The sequence below is a fragment of the Solanum stenotomum genome, chromosome 1 (genome assembly GCF_019186545.1).
Source record: "Solanum stenotomum isolate F172 chromosome 1, ASM1918654v1, whole genome shotgun sequence".
NCBI classification, from domain to species: Eukaryota; Viridiplantae; Streptophyta; class Magnoliopsida; order Solanales; family Solanaceae; genus Solanum; species Solanum stenotomum.
The window spans coordinates 17,574,181-17,590,391 of record NC_064282.1 but is presented as its reverse complement, the minus strand read 5'-3'; the positions used below and the strand labels follow the sequence as shown (position 1 = coordinate 17,590,391).

The window sequence follows — 16,211 nt, the reverse complement described above, 5'->3', positions numbered from 1 at the left end:
GAGATTCTGAATTCTTGATGTGAATAGTTAGTTAAGAATTTGAAAGACTTCAGTTTCTAAAAGGGATCTCATTCATCTTTTACAGACCAATTACAATACCATAAAATTCTCTAACTTCCATATATTCATACCAAATATAAATGACGAGAGGGAGTTGCTCGGATGGTAAGCACCCCTCACTTCCAATTCGAAAGTTGCGAGTTCGAGTCACCAAAGAAGCAAAAGAGGTGGGAGCTCGTATGGAGGGTATTTGCTGAGACAAAATTGAGGAAGACATTATATAAAACCGACACATGGCCTTTTACTTGCACTGGTGGGAATTCGAAATATACTGTTAGATAGTACTATAAAATATAGGAGTAATTACATATATATACTCCCTTCGTCTATTCTTATTTGTCATGTTACATTTTTTAAAAGTCAATTTGTCTAATTTTTGAAGTTAAATTAAATTACATTAATCAGATTATGTAAACAAAAAAATTAGATATTCAAAAACTATACGAAAAGTACTATAAATTGTATTTTTTTGCATATAAATATGTGAAAAAATACATTATAAAATATTTGTCATAATTCTTATAGTTTGACTCTAAAAAAGGAATTCATTACAATTAAAAATAGACGGAGCGAGTATAAAAGGTAGTCACAAATATTATGATAAAAAGACTAAGGCCCGCACCCCTTAAAATTGTTAGTAAATTCCGTTTAGGCATTACATTAATGATCTGAGCATATGATAAAGTGTTAAAAGTATTTCTATCAAACGTTTTTACTCAAATTTTGGAAAAGTTTTTGCATGTGTTCTTAAACCACGTCGACTAGGGGCGGATCCACCCTTGGTCAAGGGGTGTCAAGCGACACCCCTTCACCGGAAAAAATTACATTGTATATAGTGATCAAAATTTGATTTAATAAATATACATACAAGTATTGACACCCCTTGAAACGAGTTGAAGATTTAGTTTACTGGTTAAGGGGTTGCAAATATTCTATGAGGCTGTGTGTTCAAGCCCTACTAGCCTTGTTATATTTTTTTTCACCATAACCATTGACATCACTTAATAAAATTTTTGAATATGCCACTAAATTTTTTTTCCAAAATTTAAAACAAATCAGAACATAATTTAAATGTCTAAATAAAATTTATCATCAAAAGATAAGAAGTTATCCATGTATTTAGCGAAAAAGACTATAAAATTTAACAGTACATACGTCCTATCCTAACTTTATCTATAAATAGAAGCCTTTAACGCATTCAACTCATCCCAACACAAGAAGTAAGCTTATAGTACTATTTGTTTAATTTAATTGAGAAGACTTTGTTTTTCAATTCTTGACAATGAGTACTACTCTTATGGCTCTGAACCCCTTTACTATCTTCACATATTTTACACTTTTTTCTATTTTGACTATTTCTTGCTCTTGTTTCCACCCAAAACGTCTCAATAATGTATCAAAAATTCAATCAAATTCCGACTGGTCCCCAGCCGGAGCTACTTGGTATGGAAGCCCTAGTGGTGCAGGAAGTGATGGTACACATCAAAATTTACTTGTTAATTACTGTCTCCGTCTCAAATTATCTATCGTATCGTATTTCACTAAATATTTAATCTATTAAGTTGTTTGTATGTAGTGCTCCAAAACAATTACTACTAAAAAAATAACTAGTTTTATTTTAAACTTCTAAAAAATGATAAATAATTTATAATAACTATTTTTAAAAATTACTACAGATGATTTGAAACGGAGCAACCGGAGGGAGTAGCCTCTAATGTACAACAAAGAAGAAGAAAAAAAGATATTGGTGCATTAAATGTCGCAGATCATTTTAGATATTAATTTTAATGATATATGTACTTTTCTTTTTAATTCTATTTATACTATAGTTTCTTACCGAGTTTAACTTATGTGAATTATTGGTGTATAATTATTTTACACCAACATAAGGTAATCAATCTACAATGACATGAAACTGTCTGTATATAATAGTCAATAGGTTAAAATATATTAACAACATAAAATTATTATTTTTATATAGTAAGGGTATATAATTTAAATTCTATTTTGTTGTTCAAAGGTGGAGCTTGTGGGTATACTAATGCCGTGGACCAACCACCATTCTCCTCCCTAATAGCCGCTGCTGGCCCTTCTCTATTTAACTCAGGCAAAGGCTGTGGTGCTTGTTATCAGGTGCGATAATTTAATTTATATATACTGATAATTTTTTATTCAATTTCTAAATTTTAAATTGTCTGTTATATGTCGCTAGTGCATAGAACTTTAATATTTTGCATACACTTTTCCTATTTCATTTTCTCCACGTACACCAACGACATATACATTATAAATATTCCACAAGGTCTGGAGAGGATGGAGTGTACGCAACTTTACTCCTCTTTGTAAAGGTGGAAATAATGTTTGTGATAATTAAAGAAGTCATGTTGAAAACAATGAAGAAGAGATTAATACAATCGAAACCGACTAATAAGATGGTGTGTGAGTAATAATAATAAATACTAATTATTTTTATTTAAAATCAGGTAAAGTGCACAGGAAATAAAGCATGTTCAGGAAAGCCAGTGAGAGTTGTAATAACAGATTCGTGTCCTGGAGGACCTTGTCTATCAGAATCAGCACATTTTGATTTAAGTGGCACTTCTTTTGGAGCTATGGCTATTTCTGGACAAGCTGACCAATTACGTAACGCTGGAGTTCTTCAAGTTCAATACAAACGGTAATTACTATCAGTTTGATAATAATCGAGTGACATTATATTATACATCTTTATAAAAATTGATCTTGATATATAAATTTTTAACGTACTATATGTCGTGTACCAGAGTGGAGTGCAACTACCCCGGAGTAAAATTGACATTTCACGTAGACTCAGGTTCAAATTCCAACTATTTCGCAGCTCTAGTTGAGTACGAAGACGGGGACGGAGATTTAAACAGAGTTGATTTGAAGCAAGCATTGGATTCAGAGTCATGGCAACCCATGCAACAGTCATGGGGTGCTGTGTGGAAGCTCGATTCTGGCTCCTCCCTAGTAGCGCCTTTTTCGCTCAAACTTACCGGGGAATCTGGCCAGACTGTGGTGGCTAACGGCGTTATTCCGGCAGGTTGGCAGCCCGGAAAAACTTATCGATCAGTTGTTAATTTTAAAGTCTAGCTTAATAATAATGTTAAACTATATAGTATATGTTTAACAATTACGTACAAGTCAATTTGGTTGACTTTGTTTTGTTGTCAAAGTCAAAATAATTAAGGTGATCGAGTAGAAGAATAAAGTAGAAAAATGTGGCTGTTGTGTATTTTTTATAGTAATACCACGCCATTTGTTGTGGTTTAGTACTACCTTATATATGAGTGGTACTAAATGTCAATTATATGTTTATCCTATTTTTTTAGTTTATGTATTAAACTTAATTTTATGATATTTGATATGATATTTGAGATATATATTTTTATGTTTAGCTATCTTAAATCTGAAAAAAAATTCACAAGATTGGGAAATTAGATGAGTATAAGCGGAAGTTATTTTTCTTTAATGCAAATACTCCAAGTACGTTTATGCAATCACACGTAATTTAATCATTACTTAATTTTTTGGTGCTTGATATAATATTCGAGAAATATGTTCTCATGTTTGGTTACTTTAAAATCCGAAAAATCACTTGGAGAAATTAGACGGTTATGAGCGGAAGTTCAAATCCTTAGCAGATACTCCCAAGTACGTTTATGCAATCATACATGATTAACTATCACTGAATTAGACAATTTTTACCTTTAATATTGAAAATATTATCAGAACTTATCTCATATTCTCGTATCATATGTTACACTAGACATTGAAAAATAATCTCCTTGTTTTTTTTTCTTGCTCAGCGAAAACTAGCTACCATGGTGGAATTTAGGGTGAAAAAATATCAGACTAATGAACTAACAATAATTATCATTACGTAATTCACAAAATGACAATTATATTTCATTGGGAAAATTACGCGGTTAAGCAAACTTATACTATTAATTACTCATCATAGCTATAATTTGCTATAATTATCACTCGCGACTAACATTATACATTAATTACGTGGGCTGACTTTGAGTTTGTACAATTAGCCACGTTTGTATATGTATAATTTGCCAGAATATACAAATACATATGTATAATATACGATTATCTAGCCGATATACATATACAATTCACCTCTCTCCCACTCTTTGCCCTCCCTCGCTTGCCTATCTCCTCTCTATCCCAGTCTCACTCTCCTCCTTATAACATGTAGCTACGAATTGTAATTATCAAACTATAGCTATGGAGAGTAATTAGGTTATTTTTAATTGGCTATATGTGAAAGTTCCTCAATTTCAAATGATGTCTAAACTTTGAATACCGATCCAGATCCCAATAATGTCCATCAGGCCCATTAGTAAGACGATAGAATGGGTTTGTCGTCCAACTGCCCAAGTAGCTAATGGGCCTCTGATAAATCACTTCGAAAGATTTATTATTATTTTATTTTGAAGTATATAGCCGTTTTGAAGAATCAGAAAAGATAATTATAATCTCTAATTTTTATGGTATAAATATAATTTGTAGCAAACCAATTTTTTTTTATTATTATTATTATAAATTTATGGGATATTATATTGAAAGCATTTTTTGTAGAAAAGAAAGTTTATTAAATATATATTTATAGTATATGTATGGTATAAGGTTTTGTATTTAAAGAATACATACACACACACACACACATATATGATTGATTCTCTTATATTTTAGAATCGGCTATTTGAGATTGAGTCAACATTTTGTATGTGATAATTGATGATGAGCTAATGCTGCCATATATTTGTAATATACAATTATTATGCTATAATTGATCGTTTATGAAGTTAATAGGTAAAGATATATCAAATAATAACGGCAAGTGAAAGAGAGATAACATTTGATCATGTGAAATAGTAAGAAGTTATCCTCCCTTAATGAACCTACCTATTATTTTTGCAAAGATCTTCTGCCTATTGTAACTTGGTAGAAGAGCTCTTTAAGTACTGACTAAATATCAATCAAGAGCTATAATTATTTTGGTAATTAGTTATAGTACAATATAATATAATATTGTATTATAAAATGGAGGATCATTAAAATCTTTTGGATATCATTTTCCTTAATTTTTTGGTAAGAGATATATTTTTATCCACTATAAAAAGAACATCAATACCATAGTGTTTCTCCAAGAAAAAATTAGTACTAAAAAAGATTAAGGACAGTAAACTATAATTCTTTCTAGTAATTATTAATCAAGCATGGATTGTAATGTTATCATTTTCACTTTTTTAGCTCTATGTTTGCTTCAATATTGCACTTGTGCACATGTTAAATCACTCAATGCTTCTATAGCTAGTTTTCAACCAGCAGTAGCAACATTTTATGGCCCTCCAACTGGAGCAGGATCTGGTAATTAATTAATTAATTATGCTACGCTACTAGTAAAATGTTTTGCACTAATTGATAACATTGTTTTCTTTAATTAATTAGTTAATTAAATTGAATAATATTGGTTTGTTTTAATTTAAATTTGTGATTACTTAATTTTGTATATTGACAAATACATGCATTATTTAATTATTGTTTTTTTTTTTGTCATGTTATTAGATGGAGGAGCTTGTGGATTTACAGATGCTGTATCAAAACCCCCTTTTAATTCCTTTATATCTGCTGGAAATGGTCCTCTTTATAAGGAAGGCTTTGGCTGTGGATCTTGCTACCAGGTGTATATACATATATACATATATTATACTCTTTTGTTAATGAAAAGCACCCCTCATCGGATCGAAACGAGATTCCTAATAAGACTTGGGATAATTTTAAGGTATATGAGTAAGGCCCAATATCTAAATTAACATGACCAGAAATCTCGTCGTGGTCCGATGTGGAATTCTTTCCATCAACGCATTATTATTTAGTTTATTTTTAATATTAATGATACTAACCATACAAAACATGTTACAATTTACAAATCACACTCTCAGTATATATTTGTTCGATAAATTGCCCTAATACATGGTGAAATTATAGGTTTTATGTAATCTAGGCCCTTGCTCAGGAAGACCAGTAACTGTAACCATTACAGATGAATGCCCTGGTTGTTCAGGTGCTTTTCATTTTGATTTAAGTGGAACCGCAATGGGTGCTTTAGCAAAACCCGGTCAAGCTAACGCGTTACGTAATATAGGAAATATCCCAATTTCTTACCAAAGGTACGTACGTACTAAAAAAACATTTATCAGTTACTATATATTTAGTGTTCGATAGATTTATAACATGTTATAACAATTACAGGGTGCCATGTGATTACAATAACTGGAAAATCGGGTTCAAGGTGGACCTAGGTTCAAACCCGAATTTCTTATCAGTAAATGTTGAGTTTCAAAATGGAGACGGTGATCTTAGTTTAGTCGAATTCTTACCAGCAAGATCAAATCAAGCGATAAGAGCGAATCATGTATTTGGTGCAACATGGAGTATTAATATTAATCCTTCAGCACAGCCAGCTCCATATTCAATTAGGCTTACAAGTGGGTCAAACAAGAAACTTACTGCTACTAATGTTATTCCTGTGGGATGGCAGCCTGGACGCACTTATTGGTCTAATGTCAATTTTTAGTTCGTATAGTATTTATTGAATGTAAACTCAGAAAATAAAACTACATTCACGTTAGATTAATAATATTGATGAAGAGAAAAATAAAAACTATGTTCTTGAATGTTCTCCTTTTATGAATTTAATAAACTTATCGTTTAAGATTATTTTTGCCTACTTTTTTTTCTTCTTCTTGTTATCACTTAATGTGCGTCCCTCTCGTAAAATTAGAAAAATAAGGATATAGAAAGGAAGATGCGAGATTTTTATTCGAAACAATAATCTAACAAGATCCACGATTAAAAAAACATCTTAATCTTCTTCTTCTATTTTTACAACTTTTAGCCAATATAATCACTATATAATATGAATATGTACATTATATATGTTACACCCCGTAAATTTTTTGTTAATATTTTATACGATTTAAAATTTATGAGGCTCTATTAAATTACTACAATTTGTGTGGAATGAATATTTAAATTATCTCTTAAGCCTGGTTATTCGTAGAGCCTGTTTAGATTGACTTATTTTATTTTTTAAGCCAAACCAGTTTTTAAGTAGTTTTGAAGTGTTTGAGTAACTTTTAAAAAATATTTATAAACACTTAGTTTTAAGTTAAAATAATAAAAACAAATCAAAAATAATAAGTTAGGATTTTCAAAACTTGTGGCTTTTAACTCTAATAAAGTCAATAAATTGAGAATGAAATTTGTAATTTAACGAGGAGTTATGATTATGGAGTCACTAAAGTTGAAGTATTTACCACGAATTGAAAGTGAATTAAGAAATATATATATATGATAGATGACATGGGTCTTAAATAAATCTAGTAAAACATATGTACTTCGATAGAGTGCCCTAGGAAGAATTATTGACATTAATTAAGTACTTAGCCAGTTAGCCCATTTCGCTCAATCCGTTATTATTCGTTAAGATTTTAATTAGGAGTGCAATAATCTTTTAACATGTCATTTGAATTTTGATGTCTATGCGTCATATGATTCTTTTAGACTTAATTTTCAAGAATTATATGCTCATGTTAAAATTCAAATAAAAAATTATATCTTATAATTGGGGCATATGAGGGAAGAATGCAAAGTTGTGCTTCTAAGGCCCATTACTATTTCTTTCCAATTGGGCCTTGAGTATGTACATCATAGACCCGCTCGATGCATGCCCCTTCACAATATTTACCATGATCCCAAGTAAAATTCTTCATAATATCCGTGGGGATTATTTTATTTATATATTTCATCTTACTAATTAAACATTTTTTTTTATCTAATTGTGCAAATTAATTACACCGATAGTTCACAATACTTAGATTAAACTATAGTGACATAAAATTTACTTTGTCAGTATATATAATTTAACTTTCAAAAATAAATATCATAGTCTCAATATCAATTCTTTGTGTGAATTTTTTTTATTTTATTTTAAAAGAAATAAATATAACTAACCGAGATACTAGGAGGACGCTTGAGGATATTAGTGGTACTAGTAATAGAGTCAAACCATATTTGTTCAATATTATGAGATATTTTTTAAAATCATATTGATATAAGAAAATTGTAATATATATTGTTTTTTTATATGGTATTTTGAATATTTTAGTTGTAAATTTAAAATATTAAATTAATTTAATCCAATTTAACTTTAAAGATCAGTCAAAATAATTCTCGAAAATAAAACATGACAACTAATATGGGACGAATGGATCCAATTTTACTCTAAAGATTAGTTAAATTAATTTTCGAGAAGCAAGACATGACAAGATTCAATATAATTGAAAATTAGTTAAATTAGCACTCAAGAGAGAAATATTACAACTAATATGGAATTGATGGATAATTTTAGCTCCCAACACTAAAGTGTATAGAAAAATCTATCAATTTTCTTGAGCTAAAAAGGAATTATCATTGTTTTTTAAAAGGTCTTTTTCCCCTTCCTTCCACTTGTCACCTTCACTCCCTCACTCCCACTCGAACTCCTATTTTCCTCTCCTCACACAAACAAATTAAACCATTGGCTCTAACTAAAAAATAGGACCAACTTTCTTTTCACCCTACAAGCCCACAACAACTTCTACTAATAATAATAACAAGAACAACAACCCATGCAACTTTTCTTGTTTTCTTTATCCATATTAATTATCCTCATAATAATTCACTCTCACTTTTCTTCTTTATATTGTCTTTTAATTTCTTACACATAGTTGACTAAATTAACTAGTGTTAAGGTCTTTTTTTATTTGTTATAGTCATGGCTTGTGTTGATGAAGAACAAAAGCCAAGTTTTAAGCATTATTGTAGAGTTTGCAAGAAGGGTTTCATGTGTGGGAGAGCTCTAGGTGGACATATGAGAGCTCATGGTATTGGAGATGATAGAGCAAATATGGATGATGATGATGATGATGATGAAGCTAGTGATTGGGAAGAAAACCATGGTGATAATAAGAGGATGTACCAATTAAGAGCAAACCCTAATAGGTTAAAGAGCACTAGGGTATGTGAAAATTGTGGAAAAGAATTCTTGTCATGGAAATCTTTTCTTGAACATGGTAAATATTGTGGCTCTGATGATGCTTATGATGATCATTCCTTGGTATCATCACCTTGTTCTGATGGTGAGGAATATAATATTGGTGAAAGAAAAGGTTATGGTTGGTCTAAAAGGAAAAGGTCCTTGAGGACTAAAGTTGGAACTTTTACTTCATCTTATAATACTAATAATACTTATTCAAGTGAACAAGAAGATCTTCTTCTTGCAAAATGGCTTATAGATTTAGCTAATTCAAGGGTGGACCCATTAACCATCGAGCCAGAAGAGTCATGCGCCTCTGCTAGTAAAGACGAGGAGAAGCGGAACCCTATAATGACCTACCTTAGTACTTCCGGCCTCATGAACCAAGACAAAGATCTTGAACATCATAGAAAAAGTGACTTTTTCATCTTACCTAGTTTGGACGAGGCTAAAGTGGCTCCCAAAGGATTATTTGAATGTAAAGCATGCAAGAAAGTATTCAATTCTCACCAAGCCCTAGGTGGGCATAGGGCAAGTCACAAGAAGGTTAAAGGATGTTATGCAGCCAAACAAGATCAATTAGATGATAATAATACACATGATCAAGATAATTACTTTAAAGGTTCAAAGTCATCATCTTATAATTACCAATTTGAACAAGGGTCCTCATTAACAGGAGCTTCAAGAAAAAAATCAAAAGTACATGAATGTTCAATATGCCATAGAGTTTTCTCAACAGGACAAGCTTTAGGTGGCCACAAAAGGTGTCATTGGATCACTTCTAACTCTCAAGATTCCTCTATCTTCACACCAAAATTTCATTTTCACAATCCCCTTAAGCAAATTAATGAAAGATCAACATTGGAGAATCAAGATCCATTGGATCTTAACATTCCACCAAATGATCAAAACATGTCAAGAATAAGGCAAGAACCTTGGAAAATAATCAATCCGTTTGAGGTCTCCACAGATATACACATGCATCCATGGAGTAGTACAAATAGTGATCATACAAAAAAAGAAACAAAAGATGATGTTGTTCACCACAACAATAATGATCAACCCCGCGAAGAAAACGAGGATGACAACTTCAAGAACAAGAACAACAACAATAACAATACTAACAAAAACAACAATGTCCGTCAAGATAATGCAACACAAATCAATGTAGAAGATGATGATGAAGCAGATAGTAAGTTGAAGTTAGCAAAACTAAGTGATCTAAATGATATCAATACTAGTTCAGCTAATCATTCACAATGGTTACAAGTTGGTATTGGTCCAACAAATAAGGTTGAGGCTGACTCATAATCTATTTGCATTTTTTTTCCTCTTCTTTTGTTTTTTGTTTTCTCTTTTTTCACCAGGGTATATATTTCTATGCACATATTGTAATTAAAATATTCCCCCCAAAAAAATAAAAAATTATACGTACCCATTGTTTAGTTGTAAAGATACAATATATAGTTCATTCTTTTAACTTGGTTTACTTGTAAACGATTATAACGAACGATATAAATATAATCTTGTTCCTTGCATTTAAACTTTGTCCATTTTTTATTTTTACATTTAATTTATTTCAGAGTTGATTTTCATGTATTCAAGCTTTCTGATCATGACAATTGTCTTAATTAGTCAATTAATATATAATAATAACCTTCCTTGATGTGTTAAATTGGAATGGCATTTTACTTAAACTCTTACGTGTATTCTAATAATGTATAGAAGGTGTAAAAATTATTTGTACACTATCAAATTAAGTTAACCTACAGTAACAAGTAATTAATTCGTTATTGGACTGTATTAAGCCTGATATAACAATATGAAAAATAGAGTATATGATCAGATAAATTGCACTAGAGGTCTCTAACTATTTTTTTGTTTTCCACCCGGTGTCCGGTACTTTTATGGAGCCGATTAAATCCGAATTCGTACCAGAAAGTCTCACATTGAAGTAAAGCGCTCCCTAACAAAGGCGACTCCTTACCCAAGAGAGCTCGAACCCGAGACCTCTTGGTTAAAGATGAAGGAGTACTTACCACTCCATCACAATCCTTCTTGTTCACTAGAGGTCTAACTTAACATTTAACAATTAATATTCTCAGTCCAATCAACCCCCCCCCCCCTCAATCCCACCCCCAACAATTTATATATGTTTAAAAATAAAATTGCACATCAATTAGGCTGGTGGTTGACTAGACTTAGAAAGACAAGTCCACCAATTTTTTGGGATGAAGCAACTTCTGGTCCTCTTTTGCTTTTTCTAGTCTTTTTCCTAGCATTTTGGTATGGAAAATTTGCATCCATGTGTCACCACTTGGTCAAAAGTATTAAATTATTATATTTTCCTTTTTTTTCTTTAACATTGAGGTTAATGTTATCATTAATTTTCATCACCATGTATATATGTTAATTTTTTTTTATATCTAGTGAATTTCCAAAAAAGATTTAGGCCTCTGAGTTTATCATTTATTTCTTTCCTTCGTTTTTTATTTGCCCATGTTGACGAATATTTAGAAAAATAATAAGAATTTATTTTATTAAGTTAATTTTATTAACTATGCTATAGAAATTCAAGTGTTTAATGATTTGAAAGAAAATGGTAAGTCTCTTTTGATTTGCTAAAATGAATAAAGGGAAATATATTTTTAATGTAAAAGTCAATAAGTATTCTTTAGATTCACTTTTGCTTGTTTAGATTGAATTTTGCATATTCATTAAAAAAAATGTCTCTTTAATTTGTCTCAATTTATATGACATATTTTTTTTCTTTTTAATCACATATTTTTTTATTTGCCAAATGTTTCATAACACTATCAATATTTCTACCTATTTTGGGTTTCAGTTTTTTGACAAAAAATCACAAAGGTGTACTCTTTATTCAAAAGTTCATTTATTTTAGGATATTCTGAAACATTAATGCAACATCTTTTCATATTTTAAAATGTTATGTACGGTGATTTTTTAAAATTCATTTCTCAAATTGATATGAATATTTTTCCACCATATTCAAATTAATTGATATTTAATAGTCTAAGGTCATGAAAATAATTTGAGAAATGAATAATTAACTTTAAAAGTAAAACATGATAAAAATTTTTTTAATGAAAATATATATTTAGTATGATGAATAGAAGTAAACGGAGGTAATAAAATGGAACGGGTGGATGGAAATAGGTGAAAAGACAACCATTTTTCTATTATAAGTGATTCATGCAAAAAGAATTGAGAAAACGAGATCTTTTACGCTTTTACAATTTGAATAAATGAAAATGATTTCTTTAATTTTTTTAAGTGTAAAAATAAAGATCTTCTATTTATAAAAATAAAAATATCTTGAGCCTAAAAATAAAGACCTCTTTTAAAAGACCAAAACACTTTTAAAAAACTAAAATTATAAAAGAGAAATATCTCCCAAAATTTTCAATGATACATGTAAATATAAACATATAATATAGACATGTGTAACGATAAAAAAGATAAGTATGAATCTAGAGTCTGGAGTTAAAAGGGTCACTTTTTTTTTTTCAAAATGCATAAAAGACCACTAATTCTTTTAAAATACCAAAACGGACAAATCGTTGATGGGACAGCGATATCCTTGGTTAAATTTAACATTGTTAACGCCGTGCAAAAAAAAATGTTTTCTTAAAATGATTTCATTAGATTTTTTTTTTTTTGATTTCCTCACTGTTTGGGTCAGCAATTTCATCAATTTTTATTTTTTTTAATAACATACAACAATTTTCATTCAACATCCCACCTTCAAGTAACCACAACAATCACATATGAAGGAAAAAAAGACACTTACCGAGCAAGAGAAAACCAGTAAAGATGAAAGCTTGGAATTCTGCAACTCTCTTTCTTTTAACACAGAAAGAAGAAAGAGGGGTTTTGGCTAAATGGAGAATTATTTTTTTTATCGCTACTCCATCACTGATTTTTCCATTTTGGTATTTTTAAAAAATCAGTTGTCCTTTATGCATTTTGGAAGAAAAAAATGACCCTTTTGACTCCGAACTCTATGAATCTATATGCAAATTTATACATATGATTTGAGAAATCTTATTTAATCAATTGATTAATTAGTTATTTGAACTTCACTTTATTATTAAAAATTCAATATTTTACCTTATAATTTCTTCTCTGATTTTTTTCCGCCCCTAACTAGGAAAAAAAACATGTAGATAATTTAATGGAGAAGAAAATGGTGCCGACAAATTATTGACGTTGAAACTAGTTTGATTAACCCAAGTAAAGAAAAAGCATAAACATTATGCCCCAATTTCCTCTTCTAACATTTAAATCGCTTGACAACTACTACTATTGATTGGCTTTCTCAACTAAACTCAAAACCACTTATTGGATTTATATGAACTTGTAGTTAGAGAGTAATATTTTGGGTCCCTCATTTATTAAAAAAATATGATTTATAAAATAACAAGTTTTTTGAGATAAACATTTATAGTTATAATATTGTAGGGGGGGAGGGGGTATATTTCTAGCATTTTTAGATAAATATAAAAGATTGTGAATATTCAAATACAAAAAGTGTTGTAAAACTATATATGCACAGCGGAAGCATACCAGAATCTTAATGCTTACATGAAAAATAGATAACCAAATCGTATATGCTAGAACACATATAATATGCTAGAACCATTAATGCTTACTGACAAGAATTACCTCTTAAAGCGTGAGCAGATACCTTCAATGAATGCACGAGTTAGACAGACCTTCAAGCGAATCCACAAGATAGACAACAATTATGGTCTTCTACAATGATCCGAAGTTCACATCCGAACTCTCTCAATACTTGGGTGGGCAAGTATCGAATAGAAATTTTTCATCCCTTTTTTTAGGTTAGGAGAACCCCTATTTATAGAGATTTCTTTCCAACAAAAAATCATAAATGCACATCAAAAGTATCATAACGTTAAATATATTTAGGGAAAATTGTATATAATAGCAAACTATTAATTCAAATTAAATGCTATAAATATAGTTTGATTTAATTGTACCCCATAGCAAACTATTGCTATTTAACCTCTCTCCNTTTTTAGATAAATATAAAAGATTGTGAATATTCAAATACAAAAAGTGTTGTAAATCTATATATGCACAGCGAAAGCATACCAAAATCTTAATGCTTACATGAAAAATAGATAACCAAATCGTTTATTCTAGAACACATAAACTTACTGACAAGAATTACCTCTTAAAGCGTGAGCAGATACCTTCAAGTGAATCCACGAGTTAGACAGACCTTTAAGCGAATCCACAAGATAGACAACAACTATGGTCTTCTACAATGATCTCAAGTTCACATCCGAACTCTCTCAATACTTAGGTGGGCAAGTATCGAATAGAAAATCTTCATCCCTTTTTCTAGGTTAGGAGAACCCCTATTTATAGAGATTTCTTTCCAACAAAAAATCATAAATGCACATCAAAAGTATCATAACGTTAAATATATTTAATCAAATATTACAAAAATTAAAATTTATTAATAATTGGTGAATATTAAAACTAATAACTTAACTTTTATTGTATTGATAAATTTATCAGTAATAAAGTTGAACGGATCAAAATAAATTAACTAAATAAATAAATAGGCTAATAACTCGATTAAAATTGAACAGATCATATTATCATGAACTAATTTAATCGCAATAACTTAGAATGATGGAGGGCTTTTTTTCTTAAAACCCCTTTTGCTACTTTGAGTTTGAGGTATAAAAAAGCAAAAACAATGACAGTTTGGATCCTTTTTATCTTCTTATAGAATCTTCTTAATGCATGCTTACTTCCAATAGTGCTTCAGAATTCAGATCTTGTCCACTCAAATTAAATAAAAGGAAAAGCATGATCAACATCTGAAATATCTAGTACTAAAAGATCTTCACAAAATATTAGTACTAGTACTTTTTTTGTTTTTGTTTTTATAGACTCAAATCGAGATGTCAAATGAATGGATTGTAGTAAATAAATCGAGAAAATCATATTTTTGTGAGCTAATTTTATCATCTTTAGACTAAAATATTCGACAACTCTAATGGTATAATTCCAAACATTTCAAAGGACCGCACTTTATACGTACAATAACGATAATAGACAAATTGTATACCAAAATTTTTTTTTGACAAAAGTGAATCACGACATTGAGACTTTACCAGCATAATGCAAAGCTGAAGTGACATCCAAGAAAAGAAAAAAATCTCCTTTTTCCCTCCTTGATAATTGAAATTAGATTGAGGAGTATAGTGGAGTGATTTCAATCTTTATTTATTTTATTAAAGCTGTAAAACTAATTTATCCTTAAAGAAATTAGTCGAACAAACATATATATCTTAGAGCACGTATAGTTGATATTGAATCATGATTTGAAATCAAATTGTTTAATTTGAAGTTGAAGTTTTATTTGGACATAAAATTTAAATTTTTTAAGTTGTACTTTTTCTCACAAACATGAAAAAAGTTAAGTGGTGAAAACTATCAAAAAAATATTTCAAATCTTATATATACAATCTTTACCAAACAAGCAAATCATAGATTATAACAAGATATTGGAATATCCCAATTAAAGTGACGTATTGATAAATCACATATATTCATGTTCCATTTATAATAAATGTATGTGATTACAAACTCTCAAATACATATAATTTTTAGGGATAAGGGTCTGAAAAATACCCCAACGTTGGTCGGATTTGCTGTTGTGATACTAAACTTTCATGAGGACCTATTACCTCACTAGATTATTTAATACCGTATTTTAAACATATATATTTACCCACGTGGACATAAAAAATAATGCAAAATTATAAATAGTAATGTGTCCACGTGGACGCATATATACCTTTAAAATACACTATTAAATAGTTCAGGGGGTGAAAATACGGTATTAAATAGTCTAGGAAGGTAATAGGTCCTTATGAAAGTTTAGTATCTCAACAAACAAATCCGACCAAAGTTAAGGTATTTTTCAAACCCTTGTCCCTAATTTTTATAATGATCAATTAGTCAAAAATAG

The 16,211-nt window shown here is 29.9% G+C and overlaps 3 protein-coding genes across 3 annotated transcripts; all 3 read left to right on the top strand.

The window, feature by feature from the left end:
• The first annotated feature begins 1,260 nt into the window (after positions 1–1,260).
• LOC125845313 (expansin-B15-like) lies at positions 1,261–3,404 on the top strand. Its single transcript, XM_049524800.1, has 4 exons — positions 1,261–1,535; positions 2,081–2,193; positions 2,544–2,737; positions 2,844–3,404. The coding sequence occupies exons 1-4, from the start codon at positions 1,343–1,345 to the stop codon at positions 3,172–3,174; spliced, it is 831 nt and encodes a 276-aa protein (XP_049380757.1). The 5' UTR covers positions 1,261–1,342; the 3' UTR covers positions 3,175–3,404.
• A 1,911-nt stretch (positions 3,405–5,315) lies between these two features.
• LOC125860455 (putative expansin-B14) lies at positions 5,316–6,676 on the top strand. The gene is made up of 4 exons (XM_049540450.1): positions 5,316–5,466; positions 5,665–5,780; positions 6,088–6,269; positions 6,352–6,676. The coding sequence occupies exons 1-4, from the start codon at positions 5,316–5,318 to the stop codon at positions 6,674–6,676; spliced, it is 774 nt and encodes a 257-aa protein (XP_049396407.1).
• Positions 6,677–8,740: 2,064 nt separating this feature from the next.
• LOC125845008 (zinc finger protein ZAT4-like) lies at positions 8,741–10,580 on the top strand. Its single transcript, XM_049524381.1, has one exon. The coding sequence runs from the start codon at positions 8,918–8,920 to the stop codon at positions 10,487–10,489; it is 1,572 nt and encodes a 523-aa protein (XP_049380338.1). The 5' UTR covers positions 8,741–8,917; the 3' UTR covers positions 10,490–10,580.
• Positions 10,581–16,211: the final 5,631 nt, after the last annotated feature.

Bases quoted from the DNA above. Each gene is read 5' to 3' on its own strand.
- LOC125845313 (XM_049524800.1), top strand. From the start codon at position 1,343: ATGAGTACTACTCTTATGGCTCTGAACCCCTTTACTATCTTCACATAT. The intron at 1,536-2,080 runs GTACACATCAAA...TGTTGTTCAAAG, and splicing joins TAGTGGTGCAGGAAGTGATG to GTGGAGCTTGTGGGTATACT. The intron at 2,194-2,543 runs GTGCGATAATTT...ATTTAAAATCAG, and splicing joins GCTGTGGTGCTTGTTATCAG to GTAAAGTGCACAGGAAATAA.
- LOC125845008 (XM_049524381.1), top strand. From the start codon at position 8,918: ATGGCTTGTGTTGATGAAGAACAAAAGCCAAGTTTTAAGCATTATTGT.
- LOC125860455 (XM_049540450.1), top strand. From the start codon at position 5,316: ATGGATTGTAATGTTATCATTTTCACTTTTTTAGCTCTATGTTTGCTT. The intron at 5,467-5,664 runs GTAATTAATTAA...TCATGTTATTAG, and splicing joins TCCAACTGGAGCAGGATCTG to ATGGAGGAGCTTGTGGATTT. The intron at 6,270-6,351 runs GTACGTACGTAC...TAACAATTACAG, and splicing joins ATCCCAATTTCTTACCAAAG to GGTGCCATGTGATTACAATA.